Raw genomic sequence first — 26,423 nt, forward strand, 5'->3', positions numbered from 1 at the left:
CCCAGTCCCCAATGTAGACTCGCACTAGGTCGAAAGAAGAATTCTCCCCTCGACATAGCTACTGCCTCTGAGGGAGGTGGAGTACCTACACCACCCAGAGAACCTCTCCAGTTGGCATACTTAGCATCTTCACTGAGCATCACAACAGCACTGGTGCAGCGTGGACAAGCCCTTAGACTAAACAGAAAGGCCACCTGATATAACTCAAGGACAGTGTTGAAATCAAGCTTGGTAAAAACAGAAAATATAAAACCAGAAATTAATTAACCAAAATTGTTGTGTTGGAAACTAGGTCTAATTGGCGGACAAAATAATGTGGGGATGGACTATTCCACCCACAATTCCCTGTTTTGGATCCTTAAAGTAAGAGACTGGGGGTAGGATATGAAAGAACAGATGGAGAGAAAGAAGAATGGAGAGGAAGAACAGCTGGAGGATACTGGAGTGAACTTCACAAGGTTGCCACCCCCACCATCTCCTGGGATGCTAGACAATATTTGTCCTGATCCCAAGGGATGTCCTGACCAGACTGGGACAGAGAAAGGGACCCATGTGACATCGCCACTCCTATCAGCTCCAACCACTACCTGGGCTGAAATGCTATTGGACTTTAACAACAACAGCAGCAACAACAATAAGTCCAGCCCATCTCAGCTCACTTCTCTTTTCCCCCAAAATGATAGATAGTAACATCTCTGATACCCTCTAAGAGACTCAAACAAAAGATTTTATTTCCTTTTGAAATTCTCTCCAGCTAAAGAGAAAGGGAACAAGAATCATAGAAGATTAGGGTTGGAAGAGACTTGAGGAGGTCATCTAGTCCAATCCCCTGCTCAAAGCAGGACCAACACTAACTAAATCATCCCAGCCAGGGCTTTGTCAAGCTGGGCCTTAAAAACCTCAAAGGATGGAGATTCCACCATCTCCTGAGGTAACCCATTCTAGTGCTTCACCACCCTCCTAGTGAAATAGTTTTTCCTAATGTCCAATCTAGATTTCCCCCACTGTAATTTGAGACCATTGCTCCTTGTTCTGTCATTTGCCACCACTGAGAATCATAGAATATGAGGGTTGGAAGAGATCTCAGGAGGTTATCTAGTCTACTCCTCTGCTCAAAGGAGGATCAATCCCCAGACAGACTTTTGCCCCAGATCCCTAAATGGCCCCCTCAAGGGTTGAGCTCACAACGCTAAGTTTAGCAGGCCGCTGCTCAAACCACTGAGCTATCCCTCCCCCTTAGTTCTAGCCTCTTTGGAACAGCTTAGCTTCATCCTCTTTGGAACCCCCTTTCAGGTAGATGAAGGCTGCTATCAAATCCCCCCTCACTCTTCTCTTCTGCAGACTAAATAAGCCCAGTTCCCTCAGCCTTTCCTCATAAGTGAAAATGTTGTTACCACGAAAGCCTTACTTAATACGTTACATTTCAAAGCCTTCAACTGTTTTTCCTTTTTTCCAGTCCCTTTAATAGAATGTTTAAAGGATTTTTAATGGTGTGTTTGCCATGGTAGTAAGCAGGCTGAGGTCTCTGTATACCAAACCCCCAAGATGGTATAACACTGTTTACTATTCAACAGTGATTGGGTTATGTTAACACCTTTGGTCCATTCATTCCATCTAATTAATACAACAGGTCCCACTGGCTTAACGGGTAGCCACTATCAGATAGTTGGTTGATGGCTTGTGGGAATAAGGTGAAAGTCTATAGTTCATGGTGGGTAAGTGTCAGCATCACAAAGCCACAATAACTACTGGTGCCCAGCTTTCTGTAGCAGAGAAGTCAAGCTCTGAACTGGTCATGGAGACCAGCTGGGGTTGCTCAAAAGACTCCCAAGGTTGACGGTGGATTTTGCACACACACAAACCACAGTCCATCCTTTTTCCTGGTGATTTGCTAAATTGCACTTTCACCCTTCACAACACCCCTTGTGCTTTGGCAGCCTTAAAACTGCTTCATTAATCTTTGACATACATCCACTGTACATTCAAAATTAGCCCACAAAGTACTGTAGGGAGCAGTTCTGCACTGGCTGGGGCTGAGGAATGGACGTGGAGACTGAGTAGATCTTTTCCATATAATTTCTTTGATTCCTGTGCATGGGAATTGGGACACATCAGCAAAGCACTGTGGGGAAAACTGGTAGTGCAGTGCTTTGCCCAAGTTGTACCTGTGTGGTGATAAATAGAGGACTTCGGTCTCCAGGGGTATCTGGGAATGTCAGACTTTTTACCTGCAGTGAATTTCACCCTGGGGAAAATAACGCTAAAATATGCTGCACAGTGGAAGATGCAGAGTTGCTTTATCAGGCTGCTGAATATAATGCTTTCAGTCTTTTACAATCAAATCCTCTGGTTTGCATGGAAATCACTCCTGTACCCTTCACGCTAGTTGCTGTCTCTGCCGAGAGAAGATGCACACAGCTCCCATAACAAATCGAGCTCATTTGTTTGGCAAAAGTGGATGTTTTCACTTGGGGGCTTCAGGATAACATCCTTGGCAAGAGCGGCTTTCTCAGCTCAGGAAGCCAGAGCCAGTTTTTAGCAGGCAACATCTTTTTTTTTCTGTAAAGTCCCCATGGCTAAACTTATGTATGTGAAACAGGCTGTTGAAAATGTCTGTATTAGACCCCAGGTCAGATCCTCGGCTGATGTAAAGCAGGATAGCTCCACTGACATCAATGGAGCAGTGTTGAGGATTCCCCCACCCCTTCCAAAGTCTATAGTACCTTCCCAAAATGAACAGCAGGCTAAAAATGCCTCCATCAAGGAAACAGTTATGGTAATACCTGGCTCTTAGCCAAGTGCTTTTCTTCCCAAGATCTCAAAGCACTTTACAAAGGAGGGTCAGTATCACCCCCATTTTATAGATAGGCAGACTGCGGCACAGGGATGCTAAGTGACTCGCCTGAGTTCACTCAGCAAAAGCTTGACCCCTCAGACTTGGTGGGGGGGTCCCAGTCCATTTCCCCCCATCCCCTGGGCCACAGTGCCTTGATCGTTGCGTACTCATGCCTGCGCCAAATCTTGAGGAGCGTGGGGCAGCAAGTAAAAGGCAGTAGATGAGGCTTGTCTAACAGGATGATTATTTGTGTCCTTGTTTATTTGTGTGTAAGTGCATGTGCGTGTGTGCACACACACACGCACATACACGCTACATCTCTCTCATGGCTCATGAGCAGTCAAAATGAAGATGTCTTGCTATCCTCTCTCTTCCGCGGTGGCACAGCCAAGATCTCAGTGATACATGGAGTGCTGTTCCCCACCTGTCCCCTTTGATTAATTTGGTGTCTATCATCCAGAGCCTGTGAATTGTCTTCTTATTGCTGTTCTTCCCCTGATGCAGCTGTTCATTTTCTCAGCTGCTACGACTCCTCCTTTCCCAGGAGCTGATTTTCTGTTATGAAGCCCAGTTCCATGTTGGCTGGCCAGATGCCATAGCGCTTTGTCCTGTCTGATACAAGACAGGAAGGCGTTGTTCATTTTCAACTCCAAATACCATTTACAAAGCTTTTACAAATGCTTCGGACTCCAATCCAACAGCCAAATAGCTGGCAAAAATGCTGCAGCTCCCAGACACTTCAAAACCAGAGATATCAGAGGGTCTGCTCGGGCTTTAGGCTTACACGAAGTATGTTCAGCTTTAACACTGAAGGAGGAATAAAGGCTCGGTGACAGCAAAGTCCACTGGAAAGGTTTCCTGTGTGTGCAGTAAGATAATGTATGGAAATGAGAGCAGCGCTCAGCTGCTGTAAGTTACAGCATTGTAACAAGAACTTATCGCTGCTTTCGGCTGCTGCTGCACATTCCAAGGATTCAGTCTTGCCAGAGTGGCGTGAATAGGAGATTTATTTTGTATTGTTAGACTGTCAAGCCACTGCAGAGCAACAACTTTCAAATGATAACTTCCCCAGCTTACCGAAGTTGTGAATTACATGATTCTAGTCCCTGGCAAACGAATGGCGCTGACAGCTGCTCTGCAGAAATCTTCCTTCCACTCCATTTCTCTGCCAGCCTGGTATGGTCAGTGACTCAGTGTTAGCTCACTCCCACCAAATCTAATAGGGCTATTATTAAGAGTGACAGGACCCTATTTCTAGAGACAGAACACACCAAAGCATCTGAGCGTACAATGAAGAAAGGGAGACACCCTTGCACCTAGCCCCTGACAAGAGACAGGAGATGAGCATTATGACTCCTGCCAGCCACGCTGGGTAAATTGGAGTTGATTGAATTCATTCGTGAGGTGCTGGAATGAGAACAGCAGTAGAAAGGAAGAAGTAAATTTGATGGCTAGGAAAGAGCCCCTTTCTAGTAGCTCTGAATCCATTTCTCTAGTTCCCTTAATTACTGAGTGATGGGAATTTAGGGATCAGGGCCTTATACCTCTGGATCTGGACATCCTCAAGCTTTGAGAAACTTGAGAGCCAGGGCTGAACTTTGAAGCTCCCATCTGGTCCACCTCATGGGGACCCTGCTAAAGTTTCTAACATACTACTACCAGAATGGATTCATCACATGCTATATTCTGCAGGGCTTTGGCCAATTCAGTTAACTGTGTGTCCAGCAATGGGGCTTACCTTTCTAGGTTAATACATCTCAGTTTTAAGATTTTTTTCCTAGTATTTAGTCTTAACTTTTTTCCTTTGCTCCATTTCATTCTTTTACTCTGCAAAAACCCTTTTCCAGCTAGCAGCTCACCTCCAACCACCTACTTCCTAGGCTAAATCATCGAGAAGAGTCATAGTGATAACCACACTTAAACAACATGACACCTGCCAACATCTTGGATGTTTCACAATCAGGCTCCTGCCCAGGACACAGTCCAGACACAGACCTAGTAGCACTAAGAGATGTGGCAATCAATGGATGTAGATCAAATCTCAGTGCTCATACTACTCAACTCCTCTGCAGCCTTTGACACAGTCAGCTGTGGGGTTTTATTGATCCACTGCCACATCATAGCTAGAGTAAACAATGCAGCTCTGTAATGACTCCAATCATTCCTCTTCAGCAGGACCCAGAAAGGACCTACTCATTTTTACCTAATTGCTGTCACCTGTGGAAACCTACTGGACTCTATCTCATCCTCTGTGCTCTTCAATTTGTACATCAGGTTGCTTGGAGAGGTGGGGTGATGACACAGCTATGCTGTCAACAACAGCTGATGATGACACCCAGCTGCATGTCTCCTACTCCACAGATGCCATTACAAGGAGGTCACAATGCCTGCAGGAGATCAGCTTCTGGGTGAAGAGCACCTGGTACAAGCAGAGCCTGTGCAAGACCAAAACACGGACAGAAGCAGTAGACTCTTGGTGCTTTTCAACTGTCCTCCTTGAAGGAGCCTGCAGTCTTCGGCAGCACAGTCCTGAAAGGTACAAAGTGAAGATGTTCTATAGCGGGCCAGGTAGTGCAGCCTTCATACCTTAGCCATGTGGTCATAGAGGTGACTCATTTAAGATCAGATCATACTTAGATCTGGAATAAAAGGGAAAGATTGAGAAGTAAAGCTGTGGCGATGAAGCACTTAGGAAGATTGGGAGGAGAGTCCAACTTTTTGTGCCCTGAGCTTTAATTTAGTTCTGAAGGCAGAAAACAGTGAATGCATAGGATCAGCAAAGTGTTACTGGATGATACTTCTTCTGGCCCAGGTGAATCTCTGCATAAGTTTTTCTGTGAAGTGCAGCATGGTTACGCCTGGTCTACACACATTCCTTGTACTTGTATAACAATGTTGGTTAGAGGTGTGATTTTTTTTAATTTATATTTTTTAACAGAAATAACTATACTGGTTCAACCCCTGTATGGACCCAGTTATAAAGGTGCTTCGTCTTCTACTATGGGAATAGCAGCAATACCAGTAAAAGTCACTTTTATACCAGAGTAACTAGAAGGGGTGGTACCACTTTAATTATACTGGTATGGTTAAAGTAGTACAATATTTGTGCATAGTGATGTGGGGGAAAAGATTATAGGGTCCTATTTGTTTCATACAAGCACAAAGGCGTATTATGGTAGGGTTGCTCATGAAAGCTGAGTTGCTTATTTTTTTTCCCTTCCTTAGAAAAATACTAGTATTGAAGCATTTGTTTTTAAGGGAAGTAAACTACAAAGTGTATGGCATATGCAAAAAGGTATAAGGACTAAAAGGCTGATTAAATTCTGGACCTGCTGATCTTGGCGGTTTCCTTTGAATGTTATTCAAACATATGGCTTTGCTGGGTGTTTTTATTTATTTATTTATTCAATAACCTGCCAGCTTACAAAATGCAGAACTTTTGCAATGCTTCTTATCTTCTGCCGAACCACTGCGATGGCAAAATATATTCTCTGTCTCAACAATTCAGTTTATATTTGCATGAGGAAATTGGAAAGCAAGTTGTTTTTCTTCGTTTGCATGACAATACCCCAACTGCAATATAATTCACTGTTTAATTTGCGATACTTAGTTGGTGAGAAGAATGGGCCATGCAGTTTGGCTCAGTTTTGTTGCTGATATCATTGTTATAGTTAAAATTGATTTATAAGTAAAGGCAAAGAAACCTAAAATACCTGTGTGTTCAGCAGATTGTCAGCCAGCAGAATAAGGTGCCTGAGGTCACAGAGTGCAGACAAATCTACTGAAGAGTCCGGGGGGGGTTGCTGAGAAGAACTACGGGACTGAGGCTTTAACAGTCCTAACATCTCAGAGTGGCAGCTGGCCTAGTAGATTAACCGCAGGACTGGGAGTCAGGATCTTCAGTATGATAGCACCAGACCCTCCACTGGTGTGATTTGCGGCAGTTCCATTGGCTTTAGTAGAGCTGATCTCAATGACACCAATTGAGGATGTGGTGTGGTGCCCTAAAATTGGTCTGCAGATCTTGCATGAGAATAGCTGTTTTGGTTAAGGGTGTGATCTTTTGAAACCAAAATAGATATATTGATACAATCCCAAATATGGATGCAGTTATATTGCTAGGGGGGTGCTTTCATAGAATCATAGAATATCAGCGTTGGAAGGGAGCTCAGGAGGTCATCTAGTCCAACCCCCTGCTCAAAGAAGGACCAACCCCAACTAAATCATCCCAGCCAGGGCTTTGTCAAGCCTGACCTTAAAAACCTGTAAGGAAGGAGATTCCACTACCTCCCTAGGTGACCCATTCCAGTGCTTCACCACCCTCCTAGTGAAAAAGTTTTTCCTAATATCCAACCTAAACCTCCCCCACTGCAACTTGAGATTTGCTCCTTGTTCTGTCATCTGCCACCACTGAGAAAAGCCTAGCTCCATCCTCTTTGGAACCCCCTTTCAGGTAGTTGAAATCTATCAAATCCCCTCTCATTCTTCTCTTCTGCAGACTAAACAATCCCAGTTCCCTCAGTCTCTCCTCATAAATCATGTGCTCCAGCCCCCTAATCATTTTTGTTGTCCTCTGCTGGACTCTCTCCAATTTTTCCACATCCTTCTTGTAGTGTGGGGCCCAAAACTGGACACAGTACTCCAGATGAGGCCTCACCAATGCCAAATAGAGGGGAATGATCACATCCCTTGATCTGCTGGCAATGCCCCTACTTATACAGCCCCAATGCCATTACCCTTCTTGGCAACAAGGGCACACTTTTGACTCGTATCCAGTTTTTCATCCACTGTAATCCCCAGGTCGTTTTCTGCAGAACTGCTGCCTAGCCATTTGGTCCCTAGTCTGTAGCAATGCATGGGATTCTTCCGTCCTAAGTGCAGGACTCTGCTCTTGTCCTTGTTGAGCCTCATCAGATTTCTTTTGGCCCAATCCTCTAATTTGTCTAGGTCCTTCTGTATCCTATCCTTACCCTCCAGCATATCTACTGCTCCTCCCAGTTTAGTGTCATCTGCAAACTTGCTGAGGGTGCAGTCCATGCCATCCTCCACATCATTAATGAAAATATTGAACAAAACTGGCCCCAGGACTGACCCTTGGAGCACTCCGCTTGATACCGGCTGCCAACTAGACATGGAGCCATTGATCACTACCCGTTGAGCCTGACGATCTAGCCAGCTTTCTATTCAGCCCATACTTCTTTAACTTGCTGGCAAGAATACTATAGGAAACCGTATCAAAAGCTTTGCTAAAGTCAAGGAATAACATGTCCACTGCTTTCCCCTCATCCACAGAGCCAGTTATCTCATCATAGAAGGCAGTTAGGTTAGTCAGGCATGACTTGCCCTTGGTGATTCCATGCTGAGTGTTCCTGATCACTTTCCTCTCCTCTAAGTGGTTCAGGATTGATTCCTTGAGGACCTGCTCCATGATTTTTCCAGGGACTGAGGTGAGGCTGACAGGCCTGTAGTTCCCCGGATCCTCCTTCACTTTTTTAAAGATGGGCACTACATTAGCCTTTTTCCAGTCATCCGGGATCTCCCCCGATCGCCATGAGTTTTCAAAGATAATGGCCAATGGCTCTGCGATCACATCCGCCAACTCCTTTAGCATCCTCAGATGCAGCGCATCCAGCCCCATGGACTTGTGCTCATCCAGCTTTTCTAAATAGTCCTGAACCACTTCTTTCTCCACAGAGGGCTGGTCACCTCCTCCCTATGCTATTCTACCCAGTGCAGTAGTCTGGGAGCTGACCTTATTCATGAAGACAGAGGCAAAACAAGCATTGAGTACATTAGCTTTTTCTACATCCTCTGTCATTAGGTTGCCTCCCTCATTCAGCAAGGGGCCCACACTTTTCTTGACCTTCTTCTTGTTGCTAACATGTGTGAAGAAACCCTTCTTGTTACTCATAATATCTCTTGCTAGCTGCAAGTGGCTTTATACCAGTATAGCTTGGGGAATATGTTCTATTGGTATAAAGCACCTTTATACTGATGTAACTGTGCCTGCACCGGCGGTGGGGGTTTGGAAGGGTTCTAAAGATGTAACTTTGCCAGTCTAGTTGAAGCAGTACAGCTTTTGTGTATAGACAAGCTCTTAGCTCTGCCAGTGCTCCGTGGATGACACTGCTCAGGTCACTAATGTCCTGATCCTGCAGTGTGCCAGTGCCCCCTGGAGGGTGCTGAGTGCTGGTTCTATAGTGACAAAGGTGTGGACAGTTCTGATATTGACAATGATATTATCAATGGGAATTGAGGATACTCGGTGGCCCATAACCTCTGTGCCCCAGTGTCCTCCATCTCTGAGATAGGGATCATGCTAAGTGACATATTTTGCAGGGATTTTGTGAGGATTAAGTGTTGCAGATGCAAATTGCTGTATAATTGCTAAGTGTTATCTGCGATTGTGCAGGGTAAGATAGTGTTCTAAGGCAAACCAGTCATGCTTCAGGCTGCACAAGGAATGTGTGTGGCTGGCTGGAGGGAAATTTATTCCCATACTGTTGCATTTTATAATTGACCAGGGACATTAGAGGGTTTAATGCTGGCTATTGTTGTCAGCAGGCTACCTGGGTCATATGATGAGTGCCATGCTCCTGAACATTAGGGAAAGTGAGGTACTTTCCATAATAGAGATCATACCCTGTGTCTATATTTCTCTTTATGAAAGACCGACTGTAAAGTACTATAAAAGAGATGCTAATAATTTCAGCCAAGTACAAAGGGAGTAAATCCCTATAAAAGTATTGTGTACAATATAATGGGGAAAAAAAGAATCGCAATCAGATAGGAAGCTGCTTTCTTGATTGTTTAGTGGTACAGAATAGGACTTGGGGAAGTCAGCTCCAGTTTGTGGTCCCATCCAGCAAAGCACTTAAGCACATGCTTAAATTCAAGTACATGTTTAATAAGTGCTTTGTTGGAATGGCCCTTAGTGCATGGGAAAACATGGAGGTCAAGTTTGTTGTAAGGTAAATTCTATATTTATTTGTCAATGCTTTGCTTAATTTAGCAGTGTAATTAACTAGTGGTTTAAAAATTTTGTATCCTTCAAACAACTTTGACACTCTTTTGGCTTTTTTTTGTGCATTTCAATCGGAGCTGAATTTCCTGCTCCCTATTCTACATCACTAGAGTAATTTTTTTTGCTGGGAACTATTGATAAGAAATGGCAGCATCCATTGAGATACAAAGTCACAGTTATGGAGCTGGTGAGACCATGACAAGTGTTTCAAACAACAGTTTCATTCATTTTTAAAGGTGCCCATTGACTTCAATGGGTGCAGAGATAGGCCAATGCAAAATGCTTTTGAATATTCCACCCTTAATTTTTTAAATATTAATCTGTTAACTACGTTTTTATGACTAATCCCTGCACTTTTCCTTTAGCACAAGGAAATATTAACAGTAGGTTGCAATCATCAGACTGACTAAAGGAGTAAATAAGGCCAGAAAGATTAAAAGGTTGAAGGAAAATATTTAACAGTGAAAATCAATTTCGCTCCACAAATATGGCCAAGGTTGGAAAACATATGGAGCTTCAGTCTCTAGCAAACGTGTATCATTGAAGACAAGCTAGAGGAAGTGTGAATTATCTTTTTCCCTCAAGTGTGAATATGCTTCCCTGATAAGTGATTATCTTTTCCCTCCTGTGTTTAAATACAGCTGTTGCTATGGATTAAAAAATATTGTTTTTTTTAGGTGATGTTTATCACAACAAAGATAAAGGAGAAAATGCACAAAAGCAAAACATTTTTGAGGACAGTTCACAAAACTTATTTCTGTTGCACAGAAGCCACAGTTTCTGAATGTGTCACTGCTAATGTCTGTCTACACTGCAGTCAGAGGTGTGACTGCAGCAAGTGTAAACATACCTGACTTAGCTTTGATCTAGATAGCATGAATGACAATAGCAGTGAAGCTGCCACAGCTTCGGCTAGCTGCTTGTGTGTACATAGCCAGGGTCCAAGGCACGGTTGTACAACCTGGACTGCTGCAGCTTCCCTGCTATTATTATTTTGATCTAACTAATTCAAGTTGGCTCAGATGCATCTACACATGCAGCAGTCATGCCTCTGATTGCAGTGTAGACAGACCATTAGTTTGCAATATGAACACCAGGTCTGATCTAACAAACCTTGTGCTGAACTCTCTTCGACGACACAGCTTGGCTTAGCATCAGCACAGGTGAACAGGGGGCTATCAGGCACCCTGTCCCTACACTGCCAAACCCTAGTGTAAGTTAGAGCAGCTGCGGGGCTGCCTTAACTTAACCCACTGGCATAAGATCTGTAAGTGACCTGGAAAATTGGCCCACCCCCTATTCCTGCTACCCTCACAAACTGTATGCAAAGTTAGGGGGAAGCTAGTGCAAGTTTGCTTGTATAGCACCTTGTACAGTGGGGTCCTTGTCCATGACTGGGGCTCTTAGGTACTACGGCGACACAAATTATTATACTAATAATTAGTAATACTAGTAATTAATAAGGATAGTTCCACTCCACAAGCGGAGTTCTCTGGTAGCCACAGTGAGCATCTGGCCACTTTGCACCACCTAAATGGCACAAAATGACCGACGTGGACCAGAGAATCCAGCCCCTTCTTCATAGCTACATTGGCTCTTAGCCGTGTGAGTTGCTGAGCTAATTAACAAGTATTGTTTGGGGGCGGGGGTTTGTTTGCTTTTTCCTTCATGACATGTTTTGTTGTGATTGGATATTTTTGTTTGAGTGGGTGAAGAGGTTAATTAACGATTGGGCTAATGATGGCACAGGTTAACAATATATTTTATTCCTTGATTCTGTTAAAAATTGTGGGCCAGATACTTAATTTATGCAAATTGACTTCAGTGGAGCAATCCCATTTAGACCAGCTGAGGATCTGAATACTAAAAACAAAAGAGTGGCTTCTTAATGACCATACGTATAGTAGATCTGGGGTTCTCAGTGTTGGGGTTGTGACACCCCAGGACATAATGAATAATTGTCAGCGTGTCACGGCCACCTTGCTCTTGCCATGTTGCTAAATGGAAGAGGGTCCAGGCTGAATGAAGGGATTCAGAGAGGCCTGTTATATTAATTTAGATGAAATAAGTATGCCAAAGGTGTTAACATAACTCAGTCACTGTCCAGTGTTAAACAAGGTCTGGGATTTGGTATACAGAGAGACCTCAGCCTTCTTAGTCCCATTAAAAAAACCTCTAACCTTTTATTAAAGATACAGAAAAGAAGGAAAATCAGTTAAAGCCTTTGAAAAGTAAATATTAAGGAAGGCTTTTATTTTAGCAACACTTCTTGTTCCCTTTCCCTTTAGCTGGAGAGAGATTTTAGAAGGAGACCCCCCCCTAGTTTGGCAGTCTCTTAGATGGTATCAGACTGCCCTTTGGGGGAAAGTGAGTTGAGATGAACTGGAGTTGCTTTTGTTGCTGGTGCTGTTAACATCCAGTCCTGTTTCATCTCGGGGCATTTGGGATTCAGCTGGAGCTGACAGGGGTGCTGATGTGAACTGGATCCCTCTCACTGGCTGGGTCTGGTCAGGACAGCTCTCAAGATTACAATGAAGAAGGTCTGGGGTCCCAGGCAATGGTGGGAGCAGCAGCCTTGATGGTGAAGTTCGCCGTCTCTCTGTTCTTCTTTCTCTCCATCTGTTCTTTCATGTTCCTCCCCCATCCCCCAGAAGTCTGTTTCTTTAAGGACCCACAAAGGGAATAGTAGGTGAAATAGCCCATTCCCTTATTATTTTGTCTGCCAATACTGCCTAATATCTGACAGACCGGTTTTGGTTCATTAATTTCCGGTTCCAGATGTTCTCTTTTTTCCAAACATGATTTAACACAGTCTTTGAGTTATATTAGGAGGCCCTTTTGTTCCGGTTAATTCCATTTTTCTGTCTCCCTTTCATAACTTTTCCTATCGACATTTGTTGTTATAGGTTATTGTGACATTTTACTAACTTTTGCATACTCTGTACAGTTGAGCTCACAATTAGAGTAGATTTGTAGTCCCAATTATTACAACAGACCTTGCTTTCAATAATTGGAAAGGGCTAAGAACCACTTCCATGGAAATATCTGTGTCCTAGCTGGGAGCATTCCCCATGTACGACATCTATGGAATCCTGACTGCAAAGAATTCATGAGCTAGCTTCGTGGTTTGCAACTGTATTAAGTATTAGAAAATGCCAGTCTATGGAATATCCATGAAGTCTCCATTTCCAACTAGTCCCTGTCACTGTTATGTCTGTCTGATGCTGATTACATACACTTGCTATTGAACAAATCTATTCAACCAAATCAAGATAGACCACCTTTGAAGCCCTGGGAAGTTCAGGATTTTAAAGGGCTCTGACAAGGGGAGAACTGAACTGACCACTATCTGACCAACTCTAATATCTAGGTGTATCTTGGTTATTCACAATGGGACAGATGGCTCAGCTGGGGTGTATCAGTGCAGTTCTATTGACTTCAGTAGGGCTACTCCAGCTGAGAATCTGGGTTTCCAGATATTCCTCTCTGTAGCAAGGCAGTGTGGGCGAAGGGGTGAGGTATTGGAGTGGGACGCAGGACAGAAGACTTCCATCTTGTCAAACATTTCATGAATTTGAGAAAAAAGTCCTCTCAAATCACAATGAAAAGCCAAAATTTTGAATTTTTTTTTGTAAAGCAACATTCTGAAAAAAATTCATTTAGGGTCAGTTGAAAGAAACATTTAGTTTCTGTTTCACCACTTTATTTATAAATATATATATATATATATTTAGATAAAAATTAATTGAAAAACATTTTGAAAACATCAATGTTTCCTATTCTGACATTTTCAGATTATATATATAAAAATTCTGAAATGAAAAGTCATTTCAAAATGAAAAATCAAAACTTTTCTTTCTGAAAATGTCAGAATAGGACACACTGATGTTTTCAAAATGTTTTTCAATTAATTTTTATCTAAATGTATATGACTTAATGAATGAAAAATTTGGTTTAATGAACTGTATTTCCTGGCAGAAAACTTTCAATGAATTATTTTTTAATATGACTGGCTTGTCTGTAATACTGGAGGACTTGACTCAGTGACTCAGAAGGTCCTTTTCACTCCAAAGTCCCAAAGACCTAGCTTCTATTCCTGGCTCTGTTTTTGGAGAATGCCTAGCACAATAGTCCTGAGCTGAGTGTCTTGTACAGTAATGCAAATAATAATAAGCAAGAGACCTGATGTATCTTCCTGTAGAGACACTTGCTTTTTAGTAACCACCTCTAGCATGCAAGCCGCAGTGAGAAATAATTACATATAATAGAAAGGGTGAGTTTCAAATGAAGATGGACGGTCCTTATACACAGCATGTTCGTAATGAACAGAAGTGCCAATCCAAAAATGTAGATAAACAGGATTAGATCCTCTGACGTGTATTATATTATTGTGCCTTTTGTTGGGTTATCTGGAGATAACATGTCATTGCTGCGGGCAGTATGCTGGACTAGATGGACCATTGGGAAGATCAGCACAGAAAATCTTTTGCTTATTATAAAGATGAGCGTAATTAAGGGATTTTAATCGGAAAGGGGAGATTCCACATTGTCTCCTGGTTTCTGCTCATTAGACAATGCATGGGAATATTAGGTGTGGGTTGTAATGAGAGAATCCTTCATTGCTGCCATCATTCCCAGCCTGGGACAGTGGAATAACTTCTCCTAGAGCAAGCATGTGATTTTGAACCATTTCCTGCAGGGGCTGGTGGGGTGGCAGGGTGGGCCCCGAGCATCCCAGTTGTTGTTCCAGCCCGCATTGTGCCGAAGACAAACATCTGTCAGGGATAGTCTTGGTTCACTTGGTCCTGCCTCAGTGCAGGGGCTGGACTGGATAACTTCTCAAGGCCCTTTCCAGCTTGATATTTCTCTGGTTCTATGACCAGCTGGAGAGATGCAGGTCTCAGTTGCTCCCTTCCCACTCCACCTTGCATCGGCCCAGCTCTGTTGGTTGGAATGGAGCGAGGGGGCCAAATTGCTGTTTTCACCCTGCCTGCTATCCAGCCTGGAGCACGAATCATGTTCTATTGTCAAATGCAACAGCTGAGCTGAGTATCAGTGTCTCTGGCTAGTCACAGGATCTGGCCATTGGAACTTTTGCCAGATGCTTTATAAGTTACCTTGGTTCTATTGATGCATCTAATAACAAAATATATCAATCCTCATTTCTCAGTGCCTATTAAAGCCGCTGTTTAAGGTGTTTTAAAAGAGTCTTCCCCCCGTATCCCATCTCATTCTTTTTTCTATAAAAAGTGTGCATGAAAATCACCACATGACACCAAATCAATATTCTGTGCTACTGATGTCCCACAAGAGTGTGTTTTAAGATCATATCTCACAAACAGCACTCGGAGAGCTCTTATAGGGGAGAGAGAGCACTACTTTCTGTTTATAGCCATTTACCTTCCACTGTAATGTATTTAGGAGGAAAATTGCCACTTACACTTACAAAGCAAATTGGCTTATGCTCAGTAATAGGCTTCGCAACTCTCGCTTCTGTTTGGGAAAGGTCATCTTGAAGACTTTTGCACGCCACCGAACTTAGATGATCTTGACAGCTAGGAGAGAAATCATATTGTCCTGAACTGTAATTTTCTCCATGTATTAAGACCTCAGAAATCCCACACTTCAGTCTTACTGGGTTTATCTGCCATTATTGCTGCCAGCAGTCGGGCTGGAATATAAAATTTGCTCATTGGTCACCTTACCAAAATACCAGTCTCTGGGAACACACACACAGACACACACACACGAAAACCCCATAACCCCTGTAGCAGCCGGGAAAGGTGGGTTTATTTTTCTCCCTCCAGCTTGTATACCTTTGCAGATGTATCAGCCTGCCATGTGCTGCTGCAAAGGACCCCATGTTCCATTATAATGTTATTAGCCATCACCGTGGCAACAAATATAGATGTTATGTTTGCGGTAGTAACTATCACAGGTCCCTGGGGGGTCCTTACCCTTGAGTGCATTCAGTTGATAGCCAAAACAAAGTGAACATAAAACAAGCAGGTTAGAAAAGAGACAATGGGCTGCCTTTCTCCATCCAGTCTGCAGAAGTGCAGCAGGTAGCAAATTGCCTGGCCAGTCTGGCTAATTATATTAGTGGTTTCTCCTAGATGAATGTCACCCACTTATATGTACCATGTAACATCCTGCAGCATCAGCTGGTGCAAACTGCTGTTGTGGGGAAGCTGGAGAAACAAGAGTGTTAATATCTTAACAAAATAATAATTAATAATATAACCATTTATTGATAATGGTGAACCAGGATGATCTAGGCCAGAGGCTTGGATTCTCCATGAGAGAGAGCACAGTGTGTGTGTCTCTTCAACATGCCACATCTGAGCAGAAAATGGCAAACAACAGAATCTGGGGATTAAAAGTCCCATGGAAACTGAAATCATAAACTACACATGCCACAGACTTGATAGAAAAAAAATATTTCAAAGCCTTTGTGTCTGTGTGTGGTGATCAAGTATTAACACACTGCCATATTTGGTAATGTGGCTCTGTAGCTAGGATGATGTTTTGGGACTCAGGACTGGATTCTGTTCCTGCCTCCAACTCATTTTGTGATGTTGGGTAAGTCACATTGCCTCATTTTCCCCACCTGTTAGATAGAGATAATACCCACATCATATCAAAGTGCTTTGAGATCCCTGCATGAAAAGTGCAATCTAAGGTGCAAAGGAGAGATCAGCCTGAACCAGACTCCTTGATCTAAACAGCCCCAAATGTTGGGATCCATCTTTTGCGCCACATACTATTTTCAAAATATGTGCAAAGTGTGAAATTCGCTTCTGTTTAGAGGGCCAGCATCCTAAAAACTCACCACTGTCATGGAACCTGCGAAGCAAGACAGGTGGCAATGGCTAGGCTGTCAATCGAAGCACACGATGGACATTTTAGTGCACAGTAGCTCAGTCCACGTGACCAGTTGCGTGCACCGGCCTAGAGCATTGTAGATTTACACCCCAGCTGACCATGCACTAACTCTCCGTATAGACAAGTGCTGTGACCTCTACGTACTACACTTCCATCATCAACTTGCTGTTGCCTCTTGTTCTCATCCCAGCTATTTGCTGTATGCATCTGCTGTCCCTCCTCATATACTTAAACTGTGCGCTCTTTGAGGCAGGGGCTTTCTTTGCCATATACCGGTCTACAACCCATAGCACAACGGGGGCCTCAATCCACGATTGGGCCTGGGAAGTTATCTTCGTGTCCACTCCAGCCTAACACAGGAGCTGGCAAACCCTTTGTTAATTACATTAGCCCCAAACTGCAGCTGCCAGCAGCTCTGTCATCCTCAGCGTGCTGAAGGAATCTTCTTCATTGGCCACCGCCCACCGCATCACTAAACCTCAACATAGTCTGAATAGTTCAGCCCATGGCTGAGGACTGAATAAACTCAAGCGCTCTGTGGATGCCCTTGTTGGTGGGCCAGAGACAGCCAGTGTCATGCCGAAGATTTGCTAATGGACCTAGCTGAAAAAGATGCATGGGTCTCATTATTCTGGAGATAAAAATTGAAGGTCAAAATGCCACAAAACGATTTTTCCAGGCTTAGAAAAGAGGGAATAAAATAAAATTAAAAAGCCCTGGATATTTTGAGGTTCCTGGCACAGCAGACTGGAGGCCGAACTTTTCAGGAGCTACAAAAGGAATAACATTTCTGATATTCCACTGCAGTTAAATCTTAATCAAGGCTGAGCTGTTTCCCTGGCAGACCTTCCATAGCTGCACTGTACTTCTTGCACAAATATCCTAATGAGATTTGGTTTGGTTTTGTTTCAATTACCGATTCCTTTTCACCTGAGGAGCCCTGTTGTGACCACTGTTTTTGCTATGAAAACAACTCTCCTCCCCTCACTCCCCTGGGGCTGAAATAAGAAACACAAGCTAATGTGGAACAAGAGGAAAAAATAAAGAGAATAAGTGGTCTAGAAAATGAGAACAAAGGGTGATGAAGGGCTTTCCAGCTGCCAGAGTGGAGGCTGCTGGGCCTTGGGGCTGGAGGGGATGGCTATTCAAGGGGTCTAGAAAGGGGAAGTGGGACATTCTGTGCAGAGCTGTTTGGAAAATGGATATTTTCCACAGAATTTTTAAATTAGATATTTTCCTTTAAGCATTCCATGGAAAATTTTGAGTTTTTGGTGAAAAATCTTAATACAAAACATTTTAGCCTTAACCCGAAATAATTAATTTCTAAAATGTTGCCATGGTGCTCACATAGGGAAGGTGTGGAATTTCCATCACTGAAGGTTTTTAAAAACAGGTTAGAAAAACGCCCATCAGGAACGGTCTAGTTCAGCAGTTCTCAAACTGTGGGTCAGGACCCCAAAGTGGGTTGTTACCCCATTTTAATGGGGTTGCCAGAGCCAGCATTAAACTTGCTGGGACCCGGAGCTGAAGCTGAAGCCCGAGGTCCACTCCCACTCGAGGTGGTGGAGCTAAGGCTGTGGCTCCCTCTCCCCACACCCAAGGTGGCAGAGCTTGGGCTCGGCCCCCTTCCCCAGAGATATCTAGTAACTTTGTTGTCAGAAAGGGGTCATGGTGCAATGAAGTTTGAGAACCCCTGGTCTAGTTATTCCTTAGTCCTGTGCTGAGTGCAGGGGACTGGACTAGATGACTTACCGAGGTCCCTTCCAGACCTACCCTGCTATAATTCATGGGAGTTGTAGTTTGAGAGCATCATGCCTGCATTCCCCTCTAGAAGGGGGTCCCTGGTCAAGCTATGTCTCTGATGACGAGCCATGGTCTCCCTCCTTGGTGAGGTGAGGTGGCGCACTGTTCCGATTGCAGCATGGATTTAAAAAACCCAACAAACCAAACCTCCATGACCTTGATTTATAGGATGAGATTCCAAGATTTGCTTCCAAGGGCTGCCGCACTCACAGGCTATTTTCTACATTACAAGCTAGGGCTGTCATTCCTCTGCTCATGTACACTTACGCTAGCTCTCATTGAGTATTAATAGTAATGTAGCCACGCTAGCATGGGAAGTAGAGGCATGGCTCAGCTGTGCTGAGTATGTACCCACCGGTTTCAGTTGGCATGGCTCAGCCATGCCTCTGCTAGTGCTACCCACGCCACTGCGGCTGCATGACTAATTATACTCACACAGGCTCAATGAGAGCTAGCGCAGTGTGTGTACACGAGCAGTGAAATCACACCCCTAGCCTGTAGTGTAGATGTAGCCCCAGATACAGCGAGGGGAATGGGGAGAAAGATGGCTTTAAGCCAGTGCTGTACCCTCTCGGTTATGGTGTGGTCAAGGGCTGAAATGGCCCTGGGGCTAACAAAGGCAGCACAGGAGATACTGTATGTTGTGGCAGCATTGCAGCCTGTCACACCTACATTAGGGCCTGTGGAAGGCAGCCTATGCTAGGTTTATGCAGTCCTTGTGCTGGAGGAATTCCCTTCCAGCCAGATAAAGTGGGTTTATAGCAAACAGGCCCATAGCATAGATTCAAATCCCTGACTGCTATGGTCATCTAGTCTGACCTCCTGCACAAGAAAGGCAGAGAATGTCAGCCAGTGATTCCTGGTTTTTCATGTCTTCCTCTCATGCCAGTGAACCTCACAAGGACACCCACAGCAATGCTCCACTCCCTTCCAGCGCCATCACTACCCCCCAGGGGGAATTCGCAGAGGGGCAGTACAGGGCCAGTGCACCATTTAAGCCTGCAGAAGAGGGGCTTAAGTGGTGTTGCCTGTACTTTGTCCAGTGCAGGGTATTTACCTCCCACCACTGCACACTCCCATTACACAGTTGTTGCTTTCACTCTGGGAGTTTCTAATGTGAAATGAAGTCTCAGACTGTACAGTGAGATATGCAAACTGTGAGCTTTACTGGTCACATCTGTACAACAGGAGTATTCCTATGGCGCTGACTGAACTCCAAAGGCCTCTCCCAGCATGCAATGGGCTCTATGCACTAGTCTCTATGGGTAGTCTCTTCCTTGGCTGTTCCACAGCTTTTCTCAGGAGCCGAGATGGGAGATCTCTGGGACTGCATTCTTCAGGCTCAGTTCCCAGACAGAATGGTTTTCATTGCTCTGATTACTTAATAAATACAGACAAACTATTAGGCTAATGTTAAAGGTCTGCATTTAGTGAATTCACTAGGAAATTCTGGGTTAAGGCCAGAACTACTACTTAATAGGAAGAAGTGCTGCAGATCAGGATTGAGTAACATTCACAGAGCGGAGTGGTGCGGGGCGGGGGGGGGGGGTGTAGCAGGGTAATTGAAGATAAAAAATAAATGACTGAGCAGAGCAGGTTACATAGCTAAGGCACATAACATACACTTGGTAGGTGGTCAGACTACATCTCCTACAATGCACCATGGTCTCCCTCCTTGATGAGGCAAGGTGGTACACAAGGCCGGTTGCAGCATGGATTGGGAAAACCTAACAAACCAAACCTCCACTACATAGATTCATAGAATGATGTCCCGAAAGGTGCACTGACCGATTACATCTTCACTACGCTTGCTCTCTTTGACCTAGCATGAGTATAATTAGCAGTGTATGTGCAGTAGCATTGGTAGCAGCAGGTAGGGTGCACGGCTACATGGGGCCAGGACTGGACTATCAGGGGCATTGGCAGCGCTGGTGAGGGGGAGTGGACAGACCACAACAGCAGGGGTTATTATAGGCCAGGATTGAGGAGTACATTCAGAGGACTGTGACTGGACTAGCATGGGTCCGGCACTGGGGTGCACTGTTGGAGAGTTGCAGGGGGATTTTGCCTAGCCATGTCTCTGCAGCACGGCCATATCATTTTCGGTTCTCTGAGTAATATATGAGAATGTCAAATTCCTGCCAAAGTTTTAAAGGAAAAACTCCTCCTACCCTCTACCAGCTATTGATTCTGATGGGTATGTGGAGGAAGATAATGAATTTGATGAAATGCCTTTACACTCAACACCTGTGTTTATAAATATGTATCTATGTACAGAGGAATTGTCTCAAGCTGGTCAAAACACAATTATTTCATTTTCCTCCCTGTTCCGAACTGTTGTTGTTTCAGAATAAATTGCTGCCACTGGTACTGATTTACAAGAGCATGAGAGACTGAATGAAACAGGCTCAGTGAAGTGATTTTTGAATTTCCACTACAATTACTCTTCTCTTCAACCATATGATTCTCTTTCCCTCAGATGCATCAACCAGGCCCTGAGTGCACTCTTGCTACCTGCAATTTATTATTGCATATATCTTGGCTGTATCAGCACCTTCCTCTTGCAGTACAGCCTAGCCGGGGCTGGACATAGAGAAAAAATGAACTCTAAGTGGTTAATAAAATTGCAGTACATAAAAAGAAGGATCCCATCACATGCTCCCAGCAGGAGTGTGCCCTGAGATCCCCTTGCACTAGTACAGAGGTGCAACAAGACCCAGTGCTCTGCGGCCTAGTGGTTAGAGCAGGAGTTGAGGACTTACCCCCCCACACACTCCCGGTTTCTACTCAGTTTTGCTGCAGGGTATGTGCCCTTGGGCAAGCCTCTTCCCCTGTTGATCTTCACTTTGCCCATCTGTAAAATGTGGATAATACCTACCTACCTCATAGAATTATAGCAATATCAGGCTGGAAGGGAGCTTGAGAGGTCATAGAGTCCAGCCCCCTGCACCGAGGCAGGACCAAGTCAAGCTAGACTAGCCCAGACAGGTGTTTGTCCAACCTGCTGTTAAAAACCTCCAGTGATGAGAAATCCACAACCTCCCTTTGAAGCCTGTTCCAGAATTTAACTATCCTTAACTTAAGCCTAAGCCTAACTTTTCCTAAAGTATGGTGTCCAGAATAGAGAGAGTACTCCAGCTGAGGCCTCACCTGTGCAAAGTAGAGAGGGACAACTGCCTCTCTGTGTCTTACATATGACACTCCTGTTAACACACCCCAGAATGATGATAGCCTTTTTTGCAACTGCATCATGTTGTTGACTCGTATTCAACTTGTGATCCACAATAACCTACAGATCGTTTTTAGCAGTATGACCACTTAGCCAGTTATTCTCTATTTTACAGTTGTACATTTGATTTTTCTTTCCTAAGTGAAGTACTTTCATAGAATCATAGAATATTAGGGTTGAAAGAGACCTCAGGAGGTCATCTAGTCCAACCGCCTGCTCAAAGCAGGACCAACCCCAACTAAATCATCCCAGCCAGGGCTTTGTCAAGCCGGGCCTTAAAAACCTCTAAAGATGGAGATTCCACCACCTCCCTAGGTAACCAGTGTTTCACCACCCTCCAAGTTCCCTCAGCCTCTCCTCATAAGTCATGTGCTCCAGCCCCCTAATCATTTTTGTTGCCCTTCGCTGGACTCTTTCCAATTTGTCCACATCCTTTCTGTAGTGAGGGGCCCAAAACTGGACGCAATACTCCAGATGTGGCTTCACCAGTGCCAAATAGAGGGGAATAATCACTTCCTCAATCTGCTGGCAACACTCGAACTAATACAGCCCAATATGCTGTTAGCCTTCTTGGCAACAAGGGCACACCGCTGACTCATATCCAGCTTCTCGTCCGCTGCAATCCCCAGGTCCTTTTCTGCAGAACTGCTGCTTAGCCAGTTGGTCCCCAGCCTGCATTTGCGTTTATTGAATTTCATCTTGTTGAATTCAGACCAGTTCTCCAATTTGTCAAAGTTGTTTTTAATTGAAATCCTGCCCTCCAAAGCGCTTACAGCACCTCCCAGTTTCGTGTCATCTGTAGATTTTGTCACTGTACTCTCCACTCCAATATTTGCTGATGCAGACTAACACGGCTACCACTAGAACCCCGTTTCCTGACTCAGTTGGCTGTTGGAGGAGAAATACAGTCTGGAACCTCAAGACTTTGACCCAATGATCATTTATTCCTGTTCCTCTAATAATGCCACTGTGTAGGCCAGTCAGACAGATGCTAGACAGCGAGTCCACCCTTCTAGTGCCCCATGAGTTTGGATGGCCTTGGTGTTTCAGGGATGGCATTTATTTTTCACCATATGTAAGATACATGTTCGTGATTCCAAAATGATCAGCAAAAGCCAGCCTCGGGTTATGCAGCACTAATGCAAAACCAGCACAGCGATGCGTCTGTCTAAATAGTATAATAAATGGCAACATCTTGGCTAATGTAATTTATTATTGGCAGTGTGAATAGAAAAATAATAAAACAATATAATGGTTCTGCAAGAAAAACGAGGTGGCTTTTTTATTATTATGCATACTTTCGAACTTCTTTACAGGGCAGGAATGAGGTTGGCTTTTTCAGCAGAATTGTTGATGCCAGAATCTCAACTTTCTGCGTGTTGAGAAATTTATTCCCCTCTCCCCCAAGTTCATCTGCATGGGGAATTAGGCTTCCCCAATTTCATTAGTCTTAATGGGCTTGCATGTGTCTAGGAGGCATAGTATATGAGAGGGCTGGATTGTTACCTGCATGTGCACAACTCAGCATGCTTGGCAATCTCTGCTAATGGGAGATCCGACACAGTGGCTGATGCAGGCTAGAAGAGGGTTTAATGGCATTGCAGTGTTGGGGTCCAGGATTGGAATAGCAGGTGGTACTGCAGGGCAGGATTGAGGGGCATTGGTGGAGTTTGAGAGGGGAGTGGGCAGGACTGGAATAGCAGGGGATGTTGTAAGTAAGTACCGAGGGGCATTGGTGGAGTTGGGTGGGAGGGTAACTGACCGGACTAGGGGATTGTGGTAGCTCAAGGACTGCATTAATAACATACAGTTTTTATGAAGCACTTTTTATCAGTAAATCTCAAAGCACTTTACCAAGGACATCAGTGCCACTGTCCACATTTTGCAGATTGGGAAACTGAGGCACAGAGCAGCAATGTGACTTGCTCATGGTCACGCAGCAGGCCAGTGGTAGAGCCGGGAATAGAGCCCCAGTCTGCTGCTCTATTCACTGGGCCACACCACCTATTGTGCACTTTAGCAGAATGATACTTGGGAGGCTGGGAAAGCTCCTGTCCACTCCACACTCCCCAATTCTCTCTTCATACCAGTTAACACCATTGACTTCAGTGGCACTCCCCCTGACTTGCACTGGAGTAAGCAAGGTCAGAATCTGGACCATTACATGTCTCAGTATGCTACCCGCTATCACTCTTTTTCACGTTCCCCACATTTTATGTGCTCAGTTTCCTGTCTACAACATGACTGCGTTTGGCACATCCACTGCCAGGCAATGCCCATGCTCTCTATACCTTGCATCATCCCAGCTGCAGTGAAGACAGGTTGGATTTTCCGTTATTGGGGCAGGTTCCAATCTTGAGGTTATCTTTCTTGTAATTCTCATGTTTGCATTTCAATATTTCTTAGGAGATTGGCAACCTTGGAGAAGAGGTGGTAAACTGTAGCTCAGCATGATACTGAGGAAACCTTTACATTCAAATGAGGCAATAAAAGGATTGTTAGATACCAGAGCTGCCTTGTATTCTGTGGAAAAGCCTGTACCCACACAAGTGGCGCTGGTTGGAGCTGAGAGCAAACCCAGGCTATGTGACTCTCTCTCTCTCTCACACACAAACACACACCACACAGCTGCTATGGTTAGAGGTCACCCCATAAGCACGAGCAATGGACAGTTTCTGCTAAGTTTCCATTAATTTATTGGAGATAGTTTGACCCAGTACTTAGCACCCTAGACTGGGACTTGGGAGACCCAGGTTATATTCCTATGTCTGCCACTAGCCTGACTGGGGACTTGGAGCACGGCACTTCACTGTCCTGTGCCTCAGTTTCCTCGCATGTAAAATGGAGATAATGATGCTTCGTAAAAGTGCTTTGAGATCTACAGTTGAAAAGTGCTATGAAAGAACTGGGTGATATTATTTAAAGGCATGACAGAAAACAAACACATAGCAATTACACAGTTCAATACAACCCATAAATAAGTATTATGCTCGTTTCACAAATGGGGGCACAGAGGCATTAAGTGACTTACCCATTGAAATACACATTGCTGCTTTGGGACAAACCTTCTGTCAAACCCATGCGTTGCATTTAAATACAGTAACTTACAGTATTTCCCCACTGTATAGCATATTAGCTGGCCTAATTCCTATTCCCTGCCACTAGCGTAAAATGGGCTTCCAAATAGTCAGATTTTCTTTTTTGGCAAGCATCAGATATAAGTGGGTAATAAAACACACCTTGAAAATGTTCTCTATCCTATTATTAGCCACTTTCATATAGTACTTGCAAAAAAAAAAAGGCCAATATAAAGCAGTACCACATTGTCAATCCATCCCATGCAGACACTAGCAAGGAGAGCCTTTTCAATAAAACACACTCCATTGTTTGTTGATTGGTTCCATTAATCAGGCATTCATTCCCTCAGCTGCGTATTTCCATGAGCTTGTGCTGCTGTTGTTCTTTTAAAATCCACTCCCCTGCCCTCTCTCCTTTTGTATTAATCTCTGAAACTTTGAAAAATGCAACACAGGCAAAGCTTCATCTGGAATGAGAGGCGACAATTCTGTGAAGGTACCAGCGTTCCTTTTATAGAGAACAAAAGCTCCCTGGAACAGCAGTTGTTATTTACTCATCTCTCATCAGCAAATTTGACCTATTTTTGTTCTCTCTAGCCTCTGCTTCAAACACCTGGCTGTAGCATAGCCAACAGATCCAGCCCATTTATTGCAGTTAGTTTGACTGGGGGTGGGGAGCAGAATCATAATCAAATTGCAGCTCAAGAGACACAGATGGGCAGGCAAGTCTTGTAATGGTATGAGCTGGTGTGAGGCCGTTACAGCCTTTGTTTGGATGGGATCAGGCCTGCTGAAATATAGGATTGTATCACTTCCTAGTGAAGAGAGACCCACAAGAAGACTGTGAACCCTAGTACAACTATTACAGCTAAGGGACATAGGCATCTAAATATCTTTGAGCATCTAGACTGGGGCTACTCATTTTACTCCTGGGGGAATTCTGCACTACTGCGCATGCACAAAATTTATATCTCCCACAGATTTCTTTGCTTCCCCACAGAAAAATGATTCTCTGATGGGGGGAGGGATAGCTCAGTGGTTTGAGCATTGGCCTGCTAAACCCAGGATGGTGAGTTCAATCCTTGAGGGGGCTACCTAGGGATCTGGGGCAAAATCAGTACTTGGTTCTGCTAGTGAAGACAGGGGACTGGACTCGGTGACCTTTCGGGATTCCTTCCAGCTCTATGAGATAAGTATATCTCCATATATATATATCAGCAAAGAGAAGCCACAAGAGTGGTCATGTGACCCTCCCAAGCAGTATGTTTCAGGTGCCCAGGGCAGCTGGCAGAGAGGTAAATCAGTGTGGGGCAGAAGGCAGGACTGTGGAAGACCTGGCTGGTGGCTCCTACCATGTGCTGGGCTCAGCTGCTAGTCCCGGCTGAACTGGGGGGGATGGGACTTCCTCTTCCTCTGCACGGCATCCGGGGCTGTGTCAGACCCTCCCCCAGCTGTAGGAAGCTCTGCAAACTCCCCGCCCCCACACACTTCCTGCACCCACCATGCCTCAGCTTCAGGGGGAGGGATCTCTGTACAGGGAGCTGCTTTCCCATAAACCCAACCCCTGTG

At 44.4% G+C, this 26,423-nt stretch overlaps 1 protein-coding gene and 1 long non-coding RNA gene across 4 annotated transcripts in view; one reads left to right on the forward strand and one right to left on the reverse strand.

The window, feature by feature from the left end:
- The window catches only part of KIRREL3 (kirre like nephrin family adhesion molecule 3), a 728,850-nt gene that overhangs the window by 187,088 nt on the left and 515,339 nt on the right, over window positions 1-26,423 (forward strand). Inside the window, exon 1 of one of the 3 annotated variants that reach the window (XM_044997031.1) lies at window positions 5,243-5,372. The exons of 1 other annotated variant lie outside the window; for it this stretch is intronic. Coding sequence is in view for 1 of the 2 variants with exons in the window: in XM_044997030.1 (XP_044852965.1) it covers window positions 5,600-5,648 (49 nt within the window). In the remaining variant the exon portion in view is untranslated. Of the gene's footprint in view, window positions 1-5,242; window positions 5,373-5,551; window positions 5,649-26,423 lie in introns of those variants that run through there. One more of the 3 variants, XM_044997030.1, reaches the window with a different exon arrangement.
- LOC123354794 lies at window positions 2,461-5,119 on the reverse strand. The gene is made up of 3 exons (XR_006574879.1): window positions 5,040-5,119; window positions 3,914-4,009; window positions 2,461-3,448 (listed from the first exon to the last, which is right to left on the reverse strand). It is a non-coding gene; the product is annotated as an uncharacterized LOC123354794 (long non-coding RNA).

This window comes from Mauremys mutica, chromosome 22 (assembly GCF_020497125.1).
Source record: "Mauremys mutica isolate MM-2020 ecotype Southern chromosome 22, ASM2049712v1, whole genome shotgun sequence".
NCBI lineage: Eukaryota > Metazoa > Chordata > Testudines > Geoemydidae > Mauremys > Mauremys mutica.